We start from the raw sequence: 17,640 nt of genomic DNA, 5'->3' as shown, positions 1-17,640 counted from the left end.
CCATGAAAATCTACCTGGGTTCGACGGATTCCGTGAAAGTGGCCAAGACTCGGGGATTGTCCAGGCTGTTATTGAAAATGACCTAACGAAGTACTTGAGTGAGTCACTAAATCTCATCAATAGTGATGTTTGTGCGTATTTGCACACTGATTTATAATCCGGATTCCTTACAGATAAGGTTACCGAGCCCCTTGCCGATGAAACTTCCGTGGCGGTCCGTGAGCTGTTAACCGATGATGAAGGTATAAGATCTTGATTCTTTGAACTGGGAGTGGTAGGGCTAATAAGTATATTCATTAGAATGGCATACGATCCTCTTGAGTGGTGTGATAGTGGCTCTCATTTCCCGCATCTCCTCTCGTGTTTTCCTTAGGGAGAAGTTGTGTCGGAATGAAGAATGGCTGCGGATCACTCAAAGCTATACTATAGATGGATTTTTAGCGATGACAGAGCTCCGCATGTGGCCTGCAGCTATTCACCCTATCGTACCCTGGTTCTTGCCCCGATGCCGTAAGCTCAGGACTCAAGTGAGTAAGGCTCGCCAAGTCATGCGGCCAATACTGGAGGAGAGGCATCAATTAAAGGAAGGCGTCCATGCAGAGGGTAAACAATCACCAATTCTTGACGATGCTATTGAATGGTTCGAAAAGGCCGCGAAGGGTCGGCCTTATGATCCTGTCGGCGCGCAGCTGATCCTTTCTGTCGGGGCCATCCACACCACTTCGGACCTGACATGTCAGACAATGACCCATCTTGCACAAAACCCAGAGATTGTGGAGCCTTTGCGCAAGGAAATTGTAGATACTCTCCAGCAACATGGTTGGAAAAAGGTCGCTCTGTACAACATGAAATTGCTGGATAGCGTTATCCGGGAGAGCCAAAGACTGAAACCAGTCACTAATGGTAAGCAGAGCATTATTCTATCCATTCTCGTACCAGCCAGATCTTTGACTGTATTATGTATAAATAGTCTCAATGCGCCGGATGGCTCTTAAAGAAGTGAAGCTCTCCGATGGGACGGTTATCCCGAAGAATGGTATGCTTGCGGTATCGGCACACAAGTTGTGGGATGATGACACCTACGAAAATGCGGCTTCCTGGGACGGATACCGGTTTTATAAGATGCGCGATGATCCTGAGCGACAGACTCAGGCACAACTTGTTACAACCGCCCCAGAGAACTTGGCTTTTGGACATGGCAAACATGCATGTCCTGGACGCTTCTTTGCTGCCAATGAGGTGAAAATCGTCTTGATTTATCTCCTCCTGCGGTACGACTGGAAGCTGTTGGAAGGGACGGTACCAAGGATTTTCTCTGGTGGGTTTGGCATGTCACTTGACCCGACTCTGAAAATTAAGGTTAGAAGGCGTCGTGAGGAGATGGAAATATAAAGCACGCAGTCGGTATCACGGAGGGGCCCACAATGTTCTACCCCGATGTACAGTCATGAATGGAGAAAACAATGGCTGTGCAGATACCAGACATGGAGGGGAGATATTGATGTTGCAAGAGGAAACAAAACCTACAATTGCTGGACCAGATATTCGGCGGAAACCCTCCGAAGTAGAACCGGAATTTCACCGGACAGGGCTGAAGGGCAGTTGAGTGGGGCAACCCCCCTGAAACCCTTCTGGAGCCAACATTATTCGCCCCGTTTAAATTTTAAGCATGCCGCTGGTGTCCATGTCGCATCCCTCCTCAATCATCTAGCCTTTCTGGCATGCCGATGACCCATTTCTGACCCATCGCATGTACTGTGACAATGGGTGCCTCCCTCACCCCATACACGCAAAAGCTATCGCGCAAAGGCCATCGAAAATCCCGTCTAGGCTGTAAAAATTGTAAGAGGCGTAGAGTCAAAGTCAGTTCTCCATTGCTTCTCCACTCCGGATGAATGAAGGATGTTAACCGACTTCCAGTGCGATGAGATCAAACCACACTGCACCAATTGTCTCCGCCATTCAATAGAGTGCGACTACAGCTCTCAACCCCAGACTGACTCCAACTCCACTCCACCATCCCAACAATCAGACTCAGTATCACCGTCATCACAGGGTCCCAGCACAGACAGTTACACCTTCTACTCATCCACACCCACGAACTTCCGACCCCCAAAACGAGGCCATGGCACTTCCCACACATCAGAATCTGACCCAATCCCACCAAACAACGACCTAGTCAAGCGCCCCTTTCAATACACAGCACTGGACATGCTGCTCTTCCACCACTTCTCCACATCCCCTGAACTAACCGGCGCTCAACCAAAGGCGCGACAACAACTATGCCAAATCGCTTTCGCCCACCACTACGTCATGCACATTCTCCTCGCCTTCTCTGGCTTCCATCTCGTGCGACGCTCGGACGATCAACAGTGGAGTCAAAGCATGGGATTCACTGAAACAGAAATCTACACCGAAGCTGAACGCCACTTCAACGTTGCTGTTCGAGATGTTTCAGCCATCTTACCGCATCTTGACCGCGATAACAGCCCCGCAATGTATGTCTCTGCGATTTTCATCTTCATCTCAAGTCTCGCCCGTGGCCCTCAACCAGGCGAGTACCTCGCTTTTAGGAGTGACGGGGACCCAGGCCATCTGTCTCTGTTTCTAGGTGTCCGATCTGTATTTGAGCTGTGTAGCGGGGACATGCCAACAAGTGTATTTGCAATCCATGGAGAAGACAATAATCCTGCCCCTCCCTCTGATAACCCGCAAAATGAGACACAAAGCGACGGTTCCGAGTCTACCTCACAACGAAGGACAAAACTAGGAGACTACCGCCACCACCTAGAAACGTACCGCGCCCTCCTCATGACATCCATACTCATCGAGGATCCACGACTACCTATCTACCTGCAAACACTTGATCGACTAGGTGACAGCCTCGACGTCGTAATGGGTCCCGAGCCGCAGGGAACAATAGGAATGGCTCTCTTCCCGCTCGTCTTTGCGTGGTTGTATCAGTTGCCCGATGCGGTGGTGGGTGATTTGCAGCGGAGGGAGCCGGTCGCGTTGATTATGTTTGCGTTCTTTTTGTATCTGCTTGATCGGCTGGATCATGTGTGGTTTATTTCTGGGTGGCCGCGGCATATTCTAGAGGGCATTAGGAGGCATTTGGATGGGGTGTATGGGGAGTATATTCAGTGGGCGGTGGATCATATTAGAACATCAACAGATCGGTTAGGGGCATGTACGGAAGTTGTTACTAGATGATGAATTGCCAAGATGAAATCTAAATGACCACTTTATATATATTCTCAGTCTACGGAATAATCAGAATAGTACTCGATGACGGTTAATATCACCCTCCCAGCGTCCCCTCAACCACCCACCTCGCCAATCTCCCCAAAGTCATCTTCGCATCCATCAATTCCAACATACTCACACCCTTTCCGAACGCTCCCTGAAACCAATTGCGGAACTCTGTCGCCATCAAACTATCAATACCATGCTCCGCCACCGTCTTCTCGGGATTCACACTGCCTACATCTACAAACAACAGGCTCGCCACGTTGGCCCGGATAGCCTCAGTCACCAACTCGATGGTCTGCGTCCCCGCACCTTCTTTAGAGCCTTCACCCCCCGCCATTAGTTGCCGTTTGTACTGGGCGGTAGGTGACGCGTCGGTGTCGTTGATGTCCGTGTTACTGAGGGAGGAGGCGTCCTCTACAGCACGAAGCATCAAGGAGACACGAGGATCCTGGTGCCATCTGGGGGTGGGGGAAGAGGCGAGGGAGGCAGACGAAGATTGGGCCATCTTGGCGAGGACGACTGGGTCAATGCCGGTTACTATGTGAGACGCAGAGAGGGGGTCATCATTGTGGCCGAGCCATTCGGCGTTGGAGTGGTTGTTGACAAAGGCTGGCTGGAGCATACGTACAACCTGGGCTCCAGTCATACTTTGACCTTTAGCGCGAGCAAAGAGTTTGACAGTGACGGGGTCGTTGGTCAAAGGGCCCAGGTCGTTGATGAAGCCAAGGGCAACGGTGGTGGCGGGGAGACCCAACCGGCGGCGGTAGCGGCCAAAGTAATCAAGGTAGTTGTTGGCAGCGAGGTACGTGCCTTGAGTTGGGAAGGCGTACATTGTGCCCAAGGAGGAGGTCATGGCGAAGAAGTCGAGGGGAATGGAGATCGTGGCCTCGTGGAGGTGCTGGACGCCAAAGACTTTGGCCGCCATGCCTTGGTGAAATTTGTATTCGGTCATCTTATCGAATGGGATGTCTTGGTATGAGACGGCGAAGTGCAGGACACCGCGAACAGGTCGTTCGGGATCGGCATGGGCAGCTTTCATGGCGTGCATGACGGCGTCGCGGTTGGCTACATCGCAGGCAATGGGCTGGACCCGGATGTCTTGGGCTGCCAGCTCGGTGATCAGACGCTCTGCTTCGGGGGCTAGGTTGTTTGCACCACGGCGGGACCATACCTCCATGTCGCGGGCACCGCGGCTGCTCATCCACCGCACGATGGAGCGGCCTAGGTCGCTCAGCCCGCCAACGAGGATGTAGCGAGCGGCGGGATCGAAACGCGCCGGGGGCGCGGATGAGGTGGGGAGAGTCCGCAGCAAAGTAGATGGGTCTTGGTAGGTGATGACGCGCTTTCCGATGTGGGTTCCTTGCGAGAGCTGGAGGAGGGTCTGGTCGAGGTTCCCAATGTCTGCAATTTGGTAGGGCTTGATGGGTCCAATGCGACCAGCGCGGAAGTGCGCGTGGACGGACTGCATCAGCTCGGCTCCAAGCACAGGGTCGCGCTCTACAACGAGACCGAGATCAAATGAAGTGAATCCAGCACTTTTTTGGAAGAGCTCCAGGCCGATACTTTGGGAGCTAGTGACATCCATGCGACCAACGTCGATCAAATGTCCCAACGGGGCGAGGGCTTTTACGGACTCGTACAACATGTCTCCCTGCACGTTACTAAGTATGACATCGAACCCTCCATGCTGCTGACTGGCATGCTGTAGACTGGTCAAGTCGCGGGAGGAGAAGATATGCGATGCCGGAATACCCATGTGATCTGTCAGGAACTGAACTTTGTCTGGAGTACCGGCCGTCGCATAGATGGCGGCCCCCTTGGACCGTGCCACTTGAATAGCTGCCAGCCCCAGGCCGCCCGTAGCCGATTGGATTAGTACCTTTTGTCCAGCCCTGACACGGGTGACATGCTCGAACGCATACACCGCAGTCATGTACACCAGCGGCATAGTGGCCGCCTCTATTGGGTTGACGTCCTCAGCCAGCTTTTGTGCGAGGCCTGCAGGCACACGAGTATGGGTGCCAAAGTGCCCCTTGCCCAGGCCATAGACTCGGTCACCAACGGTGACGCCAGTAACATCAGCTCCTGCCTGGGTGACAGTACCGCAGTATTCGTTAGAGAGGTTGTTCGCATCGAATCGGCCGGAACATAGGCCCAGGTCTTTCCAATTGAGCCCGACAGCATCTACCTTGACGTCGATATAGTCCCGTGGTAGAGGTTGCAAAAGCTCCGTATACGGACGGAAGTAGAGGGAAGTGAGGATTCCCGGTGTCTCGAAGTCCGCCCGTACAGGTCCAAGGCTGCCCAGTGGAATCTCTTGCCTGGTGGGAGCTACCTCAGCATAGCCTTGCAGCTGCCCGTCGGGCACGAACCGGCTCGTCCACATGCAGCCATCTTGCCAAATCATGTCACGATTAACTTCGGAAGGCCCGTTGTCATTGAGAGTGGGCTGCAGGAGATGCTCCTGTTCAACTAGGCATCGGACCAGCTCGTCCATCTCGCCGGCAGGGACTTGAAAGCCTTCCGCATCAATGTCCACGGACAGAAACTGCCCGCTCGGGTTTTCAGTTCCCAGTGTCCGAAGCAATCCGCTGACGAATGCACCATCGGGATTTCGGCCCTTCACTAGGCCACAAGAGGTGACCCAGACCATACTCGCCGTATTTGCAGCTAGATGCTGGAATATTCCCAGCCGACGTTGGTCGGCGGCAAACAGAAGGTTCTCTCCATCCAGGAAAGCCACCACGCGAGAATTGGGGCCGATAATTTTAACTACTTGGTCCAGAGGACTAATCTGGACAGATAGGCCTCGCTGTTCCATGGCCCGGGCGAGATGATGGAGAAGGGCAGGGGTGTCTTGAGACCCATGCATTAGGTGGACCACAGGACTACCGCTCTTGCAAGTCGGCGCTGGCTCGGGCAAGGTGGACAGGATTATGGTGGAGGAAGGGTCAGCTTCGCGACAAATTAGCTTAGCCCCTGACTCGAATCCCGCGCGCAGAAGGCATTGGTTCCATGCAAGATCACCACTTTCGGTGTGGTCCACTAGTACAAGGTGTCCCCCAGGATGGAGAAGCTTCTTGGTGCTTGTTAGGGCCTGCTCGGTTGCTGAGACATTTTCCGCGTTGCTCCACAGGATGATGTCGTAGGTCGCTAACTGGAATCCCTGCTCTGAAAGATCTTGATTCATATCCAACACGGCGTATTCGACGTTACGGAATTCTGATGTAGTCTCACGGAAGGAGTCGAGCCGCGGTGCAGACACGTCTGTTGCTACGTATTCGCGGTAGCTCTTAATGCCATTGTGACCGACTAAGGCCTTTAGTACCGTCTGGCCAGCATTGCGGTCATCTCTCCCAGCGTTGAGCTGCAGAATCCGTAGTTCTGGGTTGGCGTGGCCCAGGAGGTCGAAGAGGTATGAGAGCTGAGAAGATGAAGTAGACTTGCCTACAGATGAAAGCAGTTGTCTCCACTGGTTCCGGCTTAATGTTCGACTGTCAGGTCTCCAGACAAGACGCGCATAAGGGCTGGAATACGCCTTTGTAGAAAGATCCTCTGCAGAGGACTGTTGCTCGTTGAAATTGGTGTACCGCATGTTGTCCACATCCATAATAGCTTCCCCAGAGTCATTTAATAATTGAAACTGGGCGTAAGCCCCACGTAGTCCACGCAGCTCACCGCGCGACACCCCTCTAATCCAGTCGCGGTCTTGGAGGCAGCCGAGCTTGAACCGCATCTGGTCGAAATGAATGGGCAACTGGACGCTAGCCGTTTCCGCCTGTCCGCCATTACAGGCCATGAGACCCAGGCGGATAGCCCGATCCAAGGAGGTGGGGTGGATGGGATAGCTCGACTCGCCTCCAGGAAACATGCCTGATGTGGTATTCAAGGATAGCTTGGCCACTGCCACGTTGCTATAAGGGTCAGCCCAGATATCTGAATATCCTTGGAACGAAGGCCCAAAGTGGAGGCCCATATCGGCTACGCGAGTTTGCCAAGCCTGTTCATTCACCGCACGTCCATCCATGGTACTTGTGTCAATGGGAGTAGGCGCGTTGAAGGTAGCGGCCTCAACCTTGACCATACCTGCGCAGTGCTCCGTCCACTGCTCGGAGTCATTTACCACTGAAGCGATAGAAAATCTTGCCCATCCTGGAGATGCGGCGGTCGCACCGTCCTCTAGCTCCATGCTAAGCACGATTTCAATGCCCCTATCGTCTTGCGGGACAACTAAAGTCTTCTTGATTGAGACGTTACGAAGGGTTAAGCTAACAATGGGCAACGCATCGGGCAACTCCGCATAGGCCTGTTCTGCTGCCAGCATCGCCATAACGATGTGTGCCGCTCCGGGGTGCAAAACGTGAGGAGGCATGCAGTGGTCATTCAGCCAGGGCAGACTTTTCAAGCGGAGTATGTTTCGCCATTGCGGACGCAGCCGAGTTGTCCCTGGCACCCGGGCTCCAAGCAGATCATGCCGGGGCCAGCGTCGGTGACGGTACTCCTTGCTCAAACGGCTCTCGTGGTACTTTATAGGTCCATAGGAGTACCGGTAGGGCGGCAGATCAATAGCCATGCAGCCATGTACGAGCGCTCGTTGTGCTCCAAGTGATTCATCAACGGCGTTGACTGCCACCAAATCGACCTCTGCATTGAGGGCAAATAGCGTTCCGGCGAGCCCAAGTAGCGAGCGGCGAGCATCCTGACTTCTCTCTACAGAAGCAACATGAGGAACCGTGCGCCCCAAGCTTTTGGCGATCTGCCCCAAAGGGCCTTTCAGCGCTGGATGAGGACCAATCTCCACAATGACGCCAATGCTCAGGTCATCTGTATCTAGAAGCCTGGAGGCGGCATCGGTAAATCGCACGGGTGACTCCAGATTTGCCTGCCAATACAAATCGGTCACTTCATCCCGAGGCATGGATGTGTTTTTATGTGGCACCACCGAAGAAACCCAGGGGACGTTGGAATATTTGTGGGCAGTATCAATCATTCCTACGCTGGCAAGATGGTGCAATGCATCATCAATGGCCTGAGCGTAATCGTGCCCAAGTAACTGCATATGGTGTGAGTGATAGGCAATCCCACCGGTCCGAAGTTGCCGGTTGAAGACAGCCTCTTGGGTGAGCTGGACACTCAGTTTTCCGATAGCATCAGCGTCACCGGACATGGTGATGCTGACCGGAGAGTTGATGGCCGCTACCTTGACTCTATCCCCGAGCCCAGCGCGTTTGATGTACTCGGCCCCCTGCTCTGCCCCAAATCCCACGGCCAACATAGCGCCCTGTTGTTGGTTGAATGAGACAATGTATCCACGGTAGTAAGCAATGGTGATGGCCTCTGCGGCTGTGATCCGACCGGCGGCATACGCAGCAGCCATTTCGCCTGATGAATGACCCACTACCCCCGCAGGGCGGACCGACCATGATGCCAACAGGTCAACAAGTCCAATTTGTAGCGCGGTACATGCTGTCTGAGACACCCCAGGCTTGTGAATGAGATCCTTATCGCATTTGCCACATAGAATGTCTGCAACCTTCCATGAGGCGGGCTCGGGCAACATTGCCAGCACGGTATCGAGGTATGCGATGACATCTCTGAAGACGGCGTACTCGAACATTTCCGCTCCCATGGCAGGCCATTGGGAACCTTGTCCTGTGAAAATAAAACCGACATTTACTTGACGGGGCGAAACAAATACCTTGGGTTCATTGTCCGTGACCTGTCCGCCCCGGACGACCTGGTCTTTGTCAACAATCGAGAAGGCTCGCTGCGAGAAGCGGGATCGTTTAGATGCGAGAGTGTACGCCACATCTGCCAGTGAATTATGAGGAAGGGAATTGTGCAGCGCCTCCATGTTCGCTTTTAGAGAAGACTGATTATGCGCGGAGAAGGGAAGAACCACCATCTGGCGAGTGGTAGCATCGGCCCGTCTGACCATTGTCGGAGAATCGATTATTGGACGGTGCAGCGCAAACTGCGCTTCTGAGGTGGCTTCATTGGTTTTATTGTTGTCATTGGTGCTCGTTATTACATGTCCATTGGTATCATTTGACGTCTCAGTCTGCTTGTCGACGATGCCGGGCTTCACATACTCCGGAATGGCATTGTGGACGTGGTCGATGATGCAATGGCCGTTGGTGCCTCCAAAGCCTGCCGATGTGACACTTGCCCGCTTAAGTCGGTCTTTTGGCCATGACTCTAACTCACTGATGACGCGAGCCTTGGCTTGATCAAAGTCGATGCGTGGATTGGGAGTCTGGAAGCCAAGGGTTGCAGGGATCTTCCCAGCCTCGAGGGAAGCGACCACCTTGAGGATACTTGGCAAAACGCTTGCACCTTCCAAATGGCCCACATTAGTCTTAACAGATCCTATAGGCAGGCGATCTTCAGGGTCATTGGACCGAGATGGCCCAAACACATTCCCAGCTGCTGCCACTTCGATTGGGTCACCGACACGGGTGCCCGTTCCGTGACACTCAAGGAAGGTCGTCTCGCCGGGATCAAGCCCCCCTGCATTCTTGTAGCTGTACATCATGATATTAGCCGTGGCTCTAGAAGGCACAGTCGATACTGTGGATAAAACTCACGCTTCTCGGATGAGGGCCTCTTGTGCTCGGCCGCTGGGGTTAGTGATACCCTTCGTACGCCCATTAGCATTGACTGCACAGCCTCTGATTAGCGCGCGGATTGGAGACGCATCCTGCATTGCAAGCGAGGCTGTCTTTAAATAGAGAGCTGCGTAACCTTCGCCGCGTGCATACCCATCTGCAGACTCATCGAAAGTGTGGCACCTGGAGGAAGGTGACAGAGCGCCCAGTTTTCCCATGGCCATGTGGCTGTTGGGGTCCATAAGCCAATTCGACCCTGCTACAATCGCCGAATCGCAATCCCCGTTCCGTATAGCGGTAATGGCCAGGTGAAGCGCATATATGGACGAGGCGCATGCACTGTTTATCAACAGACTCGGGCCTTGGAGGTTGAAAATGTAATGAATGCGGTTGGCCAGCATGTTAGGAAAGGCACCACTGGCCGAGTACTTGCCACTATAGTCCCAATCACGTGTCTGGGACACATAATTGTCGAGGGAGATGTCGCCCACAAAGACCCCGATTCTACCCCCGGATACACTGTCCCACGTCTCCCCCGCATTCTCGAATGCTTCATATGTCACTTCGAGTAGCTTGCGTTGCGAGGCGTCCATGGTTTCCGCCTCGGCATCAATAATCCCGAAGAAGGACGGGTCAAAGAGCCGCGGATCCTCTTTCAAGAGGAAGCCACTGCTGCCTACAGCGGTTCCAGGGCGATCTAAATTGGGATGATAGAAGCCCTGGGCTGAAAAGCGCGGCGCGGCAAACTCCCCCTGGACATCCTTCTGGTCCCGGAGGAACTCCCAGAATGCAGGAATGTCATGAACACCACCTGGAAGACGGCAACCTTCTGAAGTCAGCAAGGTTTAATATTTCAAAAACCCAGGGAAATTCAATACCCATGCCAACAATGGCAATCGGCTCGCACTCATTCGATTTTGGAGTTTCCATGATGGGTTGACAGGAAGTATAGGTAGTAATGGATAAGACTCAGAAAAATGGGGCGGGTATCTTTCGAAAAGGTGAAACATCAAATACAGAGGTCGTTCCTCTTTCTCAATTTAAATAATACAAATGTGACTATATTTGTCAATCGACTTGCTGTATTCACCTATCAGGCAGCCTCGTCCACGGCAACAGGGCCCCTATATAATCTCATATCCCAGAAAGCTGCAATTTTAGGGGGAAAGATGTGGTCCTGTTATAGTCTCATACTAAGACCGGTTCAATGAAAATATGACGTGCCTTTTTGTACATCACCTGTATCCTGTATGTCTAATGTCGTGATACATGAGATTCCCGGTTTCATCACACCGAAAACCTCCGGGGATTTCGTGATCGACATTCACATGGCCAACATGTACTGACTGCACAGGGAATCGGACTTGTAGCGAGGATAACTTTAGCCGAGTTCGGCTCCGTGTTAGTAGAACGGTGCAATGATAACACAGGCAGGCTCGTTTGCAAATACTACTGGTGGGGGTATATCAAGACGTTTCCGCATTGATCGATGTGCACATAGTTCCAAAAGTTTGATACATCCACAGATGCAGGAATTTCAAGCTCCAATATGGGAGATACTATCCAGCATACTTCGTCGGAACCTGCAAGGGATAAGGTACGGTAACACTCGACTCAGTAGCCTGCATCACTCCGTGTAACTTATACGTAATTCAATGATAAGACAACAGCAAGTCCGAATTGCAGAAGATGAAAAACCAGGCATGATCAAATGAGATAAAGCTAAGATTAAGAAACTACTTAAAGGGCGATAAGAAAAAAATAAAGAAAAAGTCAGAGAGAGAAACAAAATGATGTGATATCCCCCAAGGGAGACCCCGTGTGGCCCTGAACCTTCGGAGCAAGCTTGTAAGGGATGCCTAGCTACATAAGCCTGGTGCACCAGATTGCTAGACGTTTATCTTGTGGTGTAACTGGAAAACAGGGGTTCCGTCTGCAGAAGCGCACCTAGGGCGCGCCCCTGAAAATTATATGATTAGTTCGGTTAACATATTACTAATTCTGGAAGTAGCATTAGACGACTTATATGACGGTAGCAATCAATTAGGGTTACCTAATAATAAACTGAGTAACAGATAGTACCCTAGTTTGGAAGAGATTGAATTATATGAATGCTATATGGTATCGTGTGTGGAAGTCTGGGAAGCTGAGGTCTTAGTATACTATGTATGGGTTCCTCACGTAGCATCTGCGGGTAATGTTGGATTCCTAGCACACACCTGCAACCCAGTTATTTATCGAGAATATTCTTTTTTCCAAAGAAGAATTACAATAATTTCTATATAACTTGTATTCTTCAACATTACATGCAGCACTTATATCTGCGTAAATATCAAATTTGAATGGTTTTCCCAATCGCATCAGACTTCATTACGTTCAGCCGACAATAAATACGTAAAACATGTATTTGCCCAGTGGCCACTAATGCCCGCCGTAGCCGTCTGACCACAAAGGCTGACATGACAATCTGTCACTCCAAATGTTAGCGGGACCTCCAGACCGGGGAAACAACTCAACCATGTGCTACTGCTCCGCATTACTCCACAGACAATATTATTAGAAAGAAAGACAACTCAAACTCTCCCCCGACAGCTGAGGTGTCGACAAGATGGGAAGAGCCGCTATGCATCCCATCGGCCGAAAGCGTCGGGTCACCACCTGCGTGCCCTGCTACACTAGGAAACAGAGAGTGCGTAAACATCGCTAATGCAGCACCGAATAGCTTAAAGTTAAGTTCTAATGCGAGGAGCTAGTGCAACCGCCAGTACCCCTGCAATCATTGCACCCGACGTCGACGGCCCGAGGAGTGTGTGTACCAGTCTACTATTGCCCAACCCTCGAACATTTCGCCTCGGGAATCTATCAGAGACCTGGAGCCTCGGGAACCAGCTAGTGTTGAGTTACCAGAAGAGATTGCCGAGATTTCATCGTCCGAGGCGAAGAATGGCTCATCTAATCCACACTCTACTCTGGCTAAATCCTTTGGCTACTTCGAGCACAGTGACTCTAATACAATGGCTTTGCTCAAAAAGGTGAGATGCACATAAACACTTGGACTATCTACCCCAGAGGCACGGCTAATCTCGAATGACGTAGTGGGACCTTGACAGCAGGGACCAAGATGAGAACACCCAGGGTATGTCAACTACAGTCCTGGAGACAGTTCAAGAATATTTTGATCGAATGCCTCCCCGTCCGATATTGGATTTCCTGATGCAGTATTTCGTCGATGATTTGAACTGGTAAGTCCGTGGCTACTAATTAATCGGGTCCAGGTCGACTAATGCTTCGCGGAACAGGATGAAACAAATCATTTACCCACCCAGCTTTCTGACACACTATCAGCAATGGTGGGCCAAGAAATGGCCCCTTTCTGTGGAGGAAATTGAATTTGCCGCTCTGATACTTCGGATTGGTGCCTACTCGGCACATTTCCTGCCTTCTCCAACCCACACTTCTGATTGGATTCATGGGCAGCCACTCTCGGAAGTCCGTAACACCTGTAGTGACATTGGTGATGAGCTTGCCAGAGCATGCCTGGCTTTGGACTGGAAAGGATCTCTAGTCCGAGTTCAGCACGTTTTATTCGCCTCTCTCAAGTTCTCCTGTGAAGGGAGGACTGATAAATTTTGGGAAGGCATTGCCTCTGCTTGTAGTGCAGCGCAGAAGGCAGGTATTCACACGGTCGCACCTGTGCCAGGGGAGGGTAGTTCTCAAGTACTAGAGAAGGAGATGCGCCGGAGAACGCTATGCGGGCTGTATGTTCTGGACAGGTGTGTATGCTATCTTCTTGGCTCTACAATCCTTCGCTGACGTGGGTGGATCGACAAGCCATCTGGCCCGACAGCTTGACCGGGTCCCAATTTTCCCCGACAACCTAGTTTTAGAGACGTTACCACGATTACGCCTTGCCCCGGACATCATCGACTTGTCTACACCTGCGGACACACCTGAAATCTTCACCGAGCGTCTCATGCAGGTCCGGTTGGGAATGTTTTGGAGAAGCTTGGGTTCCAAATGGAACCTACCGTATGACCCTATCCACGGCGAAGAGCGGTATGAACGATTCTGTGCGGACTATATCCCTACCTTACCCCCGGAATTTGCACTCAATCCGGATCGGAAGTGGGATGTCCAACTTCCTAAGTTGCCCATGCAGAGACAGCTGCTCTACATCGCTATCTTCGATTCCGTTTGTTGGAACTTTCGCCCCCTACTGTTGCTGAAACCCAGCCAAGTCACCAGTCTACCTCTTTATAAACAGGTTCTTCTCCGGTCTCAAAAGCATAGGCTGGCTCTAGTTGCTCTCGAGGAACTACATGCTGTTACCACTCTGCATACCATGTTCGGAGGCTCCCACACGCGTTTCAGCGCCATCATATTCAACACGTTTGAAGCCGCAGTTGTTCTTCTGGTACTTTGTACACATAAAGACTTCCCCTTTGATCAAGGCGAGAGTCATGCCGATATTCTCGGTTTGAGAGTGGCCACCCTGACTCGGGCGAAAACGATGCGGGCAGTTGAGAAGGCTTTGGGGCGACTTCAGATGCTGGCTGAGGTCAGTGAGATGGCTGCCTCTGGAGCACAGGTTGTGACGCAGCTGTTTACGAAGGCTGTTAGACTTGGGCAACTCCAAGAGCCAGACACCACCACTGATTCAAACCAGAACTCCTTATCCCCGCGTATATCTCCGAACTTTCCCAACGTAGACAGTGGCTCTGGGCTCTGGATGCCCCCAGGGGAATGGAATCTGACGTCGATGCCAGACATGTTGTCCGCCATAGGTCATGGTGACGCATACTCAATGCTGCAATTTCCTCCTCTTGACCCCACGTGTTGGAATAGCAACTTTCATAACTAGATTGGAATTATCGTCAATCATATACTGACTGGATCGTAAGCACTGCCGGTGCATATGTGGATCTGCGATCAAACAATTTTTTCAAAGCTGATGTTCGTAACTTTCGTAAAATTCCTCGGCTCCGTCAAAAGTTTTTGTGCCCAAGCCATAGGTGATCTGCAATATATATTGTCATTTTCGATAAATATGAAGAGAGTGTCTTGGCAATTATGTCTCTAGACCCTTTTTCATTGAATTATTGCCCAGTATTAACCCAGCGGGTACTGTCTCGCCCTCTTGATGTATGTTTGTTCACTACATCTTCTCTTTTGCTCTTGGCTCCTGAAATCTAATTCTGCATCCCATAAACATTCAGTTAAGCTTACACACATACTGCTATTCCGGTAACCCTAAAGAACGCCGTCCGAGAGCTGTACGTAAACGCGACTCCTTCAGGCGCGTCAGTGATCTGCATATCGCCATTGGGCAGAATTCGACAATATGCCACAACGTTTATATGCTTGTTTGAGTCAGGAGTTACTATGGTCATGGGTTGGGTTGGTTTTGGATGCACTATGCTCTTTGTCGGGTGAGTGCGTGGGGCGTTCTATCTTCGGCCGACGAATTTCGGGTGAGCGACATGGATGTTACATGATGATCCCCCGGTCTCCCACGGGGATAGTCTTTGCTAAACTCCTAATCCCGCCATCGTAGCAACAGTAAAGCTCAATTTGTAGAAACCATATGTCCTGCAATATCCCTGTCGTGGGTAAATTCACGACGTGGTGCGCCGGTCCTAACGGACATAAGGAGATGCAAGTGTGAGATCTACCCTGGCTCGACGCTATACAAATGCGCCATTTCCCCCAGTCGCTCAGTCCTCTAAACCATGTACTAACCTCTCAGTCCCGCTATTATCAAAGCTGCAGCGCACCCACTTTCCTGAATCCGGAATCTAGGCTCCACCATGGATAGTTCTCTCCGTCATCGCGAAGAATCCGACGAGAAAGGACCACACGGCGACGCCAATGCCACCGAAGACGATGTCCGCGAAATCACCGGATTTCGCTGGTTTCTGATCTGTGCTGCCTTATACCTCTCTGCTTTGATGTATGGTCTTGACACAACCATCGCTGCGGATGTACAAGGCGCCGTGATTGAGAGATTTGGGGATGTGTCGCAACTCGCCTGGATTGGAGCCGGCTTTCCGCTCGGCTCAGTTGCCGTGATTCTCCCCTACGGGTTTCTCTACACTGTCATGAACATGAAGTGGCTTTACATTGCCGGTATCGTGCTGTTCCAGGGTGGTTCCGCTCTCTGTGGCGGCGCTCCAACCATGAACGCCCTCATCGTCGGTCGTGTAATTGCAGGTGCTGGAGGTACAGGCATCTACCTCGGTGGACTCAACCATTTCTCTGCCATGACCACTCGCAAAGAACGCGGCACATACCTCACGGGGACCGGTTTTGTCTGGGGCGTAGGCGCCATCCTTGGTCCCGTTGTGGGAGGCGGATTCTCCGACTCTTCCGCCACCTGGCGCTGGGGCTTCTACCTGAACCTGGTCATCGGCGCCATCACGGCCCCGGTATACCTCTTCTACCTCCCAGCCATTCACCCCGGCGCCGACCAATCCCTTCGCAAACGCTTAACACGTCTCGACTACCTGGGCTTTGTTCTCAGCGCCGCAATGTGGGTGACTTTCGCACTAGGTTTCATCTCCGCTGGGGGCATCTGGGCGTGGGATTCCGGCGCAACCATTGCCCTAATAGTTCTCTTCGGAGGCCTCTTCATCCTCTATGCACTGCAGCAATACTTCTGCATCTTTACAACACCCCAAACCCGCTCCTTCCCCGGTCACCTCCTCCGCTCCCGCACCCAAATTCTCCTCTACTTCACAACGACCTGCGCCAACACCGCCATGTTCTTCACAACCTTCTACATCCCAATCTACTTCCAATTCACCCGCAACGACTCTTCCTTAATGGCAGCTGTTCGCCTCCTCCCCTACCTCCTCGTAACCATCACCATCAACCTCGCCATCGGCTGGCTCCTCCCAAAGGCCAGATACTACATGCCGCTGTGTCTCATCTCGGGCATCCTCCTGACCCTCGCTAGCGCCCTCTTTGTCGGATATCTCTCTCCTTCTACCCCTGCGGGACAGATCTATGGCTTCACGATTCTCATGGCCGTTGGTACGGGCATGACCATGCAGCTGGGCTACGCGGTAGCTAGTCTCAAGGTACCTCCCGAGGATATATTTAGCGCGATCAATTTACAGAACGTGGCGCAGATCGGGGCGACGGTTATTTGCCTCGTGGTAGCGAGTCAGGTGTTTCAGTCCACTGCAGTACAGAATCTGAATGCGGTGCTGGATGGGAGGGGATATCGTGAGGCGGACATTCGGAACGCGGTGGCCGGGGTGCAGAGTTCGTTGTTGAAGAGCTTGAGTGGGGAGTTGAGGGAACGGGCTATTAAGGCTATTACGGACGCGATGGCGAGGGCGTTTATTATCCCGTTGGTTGCTGGGGCTGTAGGGGTAGTGAGTTCGTTGGGGATGAGGAGGGAGAGGTTGTTTGGGTAGGGATAGGAGTTCTTAAAGGGGAGGTGATGGCGTCCAGCACCATGAACACTTTCAGGAGATGCTTTAGCTTCTTAGTTGGGTTCGACGCGCTGAAAGCTGACATCGACACATTTCCATGCCTTAGCCTACAAGGTCGCCAAACTTTAGCCCATGCACTAAACTTCCATGTGGATCATCCCTTATATAGTGTCAGATCCCCTATGAGGAGTTTCTGTTTTACATTAGCCAGCATGATTAATATAACTTATCTTAATACTGTCTGGAACGACTCAGGAGAGCCGCCGGTAGATCGTAGCGAATCAGATATCCCACAGTCTACATTAGCACAAGTTGTTACAGCGGTCGGGGTTTTTGCCAGA

General features: G+C 51.9%; 5 protein-coding genes across 5 annotated transcripts; 4 read left to right on the top strand and 1 right to left on the bottom strand.

Annotated features, from left to right (window-relative positions):
• Positions 1–548: 548 nt before the first annotated feature.
• AtWU_02311 (cytochrome P450) lies at positions 549–1,392 on the top strand (the record flags this gene model as incomplete). The annotated part of the gene is made up of 2 exons (XM_035497425.1): positions 549–903; positions 971–1,392. 2 exons carry the CDS (start codon positions 549–551, stop codon positions 1,390–1,392), a joined length of 777 nt encoding a protein of 258 aa, XP_035353318.1.
• Positions 1,393–1,763: 371 nt separating this feature from the next.
• On the top strand, positions 1,764–3,213 carry AtWU_02310 (Zn(II)2Cys6 transcription factor domain-containing protein; the record flags this gene model as incomplete). Its single annotated transcript, XM_035497424.1, has 2 exons — positions 1,764–1,862; positions 1,921–3,213. 2 exons carry the CDS (start codon positions 1,764–1,766, stop codon positions 3,211–3,213), a joined length of 1,392 nt encoding a protein of 463 aa, XP_035353317.1.
• An 88-nt stretch (positions 3,214–3,301) lies between these two features.
• Positions 3,302–10,790, bottom strand: AtWU_02309 (polyketide synthase; the record flags this gene model as incomplete). The annotated part of the gene is made up of 3 exons (XM_035497423.1): positions 3,302–9,776; positions 9,840–10,686; positions 10,739–10,790. 3 exons carry the CDS (start codon positions 10,788–10,790, stop codon positions 3,302–3,304), a joined length of 7,374 nt encoding a protein of 2,457 aa, XP_035353316.1.
• Positions 10,791–12,468: 1,678 nt separating this feature from the next.
• On the top strand, positions 12,469–14,721 carry AtWU_02308 (fungal specific transcription factor domain-containing protein; the record flags this gene model as incomplete). The annotated part of the gene is made up of 5 exons (XM_035497422.1): positions 12,469–12,549; positions 12,614–12,892; positions 12,957–13,102; positions 13,160–13,633; positions 13,692–14,721. The coding sequence occupies 5 exons, from the start codon at positions 12,469–12,471 to the stop codon at positions 14,719–14,721; spliced, it is 2,010 nt and encodes a 669-aa protein (XP_035353315.1).
• Positions 14,722–15,667: 946 nt separating this feature from the next.
• Positions 15,668–17,281, top strand: AtWU_02307 (MFS drug efflux transporter; the record flags this gene model as incomplete). The annotated part of the gene is made up of 1 exon (XM_035497421.1): positions 15,668–17,281. One exon carries the CDS (start codon positions 15,668–15,670, stop codon positions 17,279–17,281), a length of 1,614 nt encoding a protein of 537 aa, XP_035353314.1.
• Positions 17,282–17,640: the final 359 nt, after the last annotated feature.

The sequence above is a fragment of the Aspergillus tubingensis genome (assembly GCF_013340325.1).
Source record: "Aspergillus tubingensis WU-2223L DNA, scaffold_3, whole genome shotgun sequence".
In the NCBI taxonomy this organism is placed as follows: domain Eukaryota; kingdom Fungi; phylum Ascomycota; class Eurotiomycetes; order Eurotiales; family Aspergillaceae; genus Aspergillus; species Aspergillus tubingensis.
Note: the sequence above shows the minus strand (reverse complement) of the source record. Positions and strands in the feature narration are given on the sequence as shown.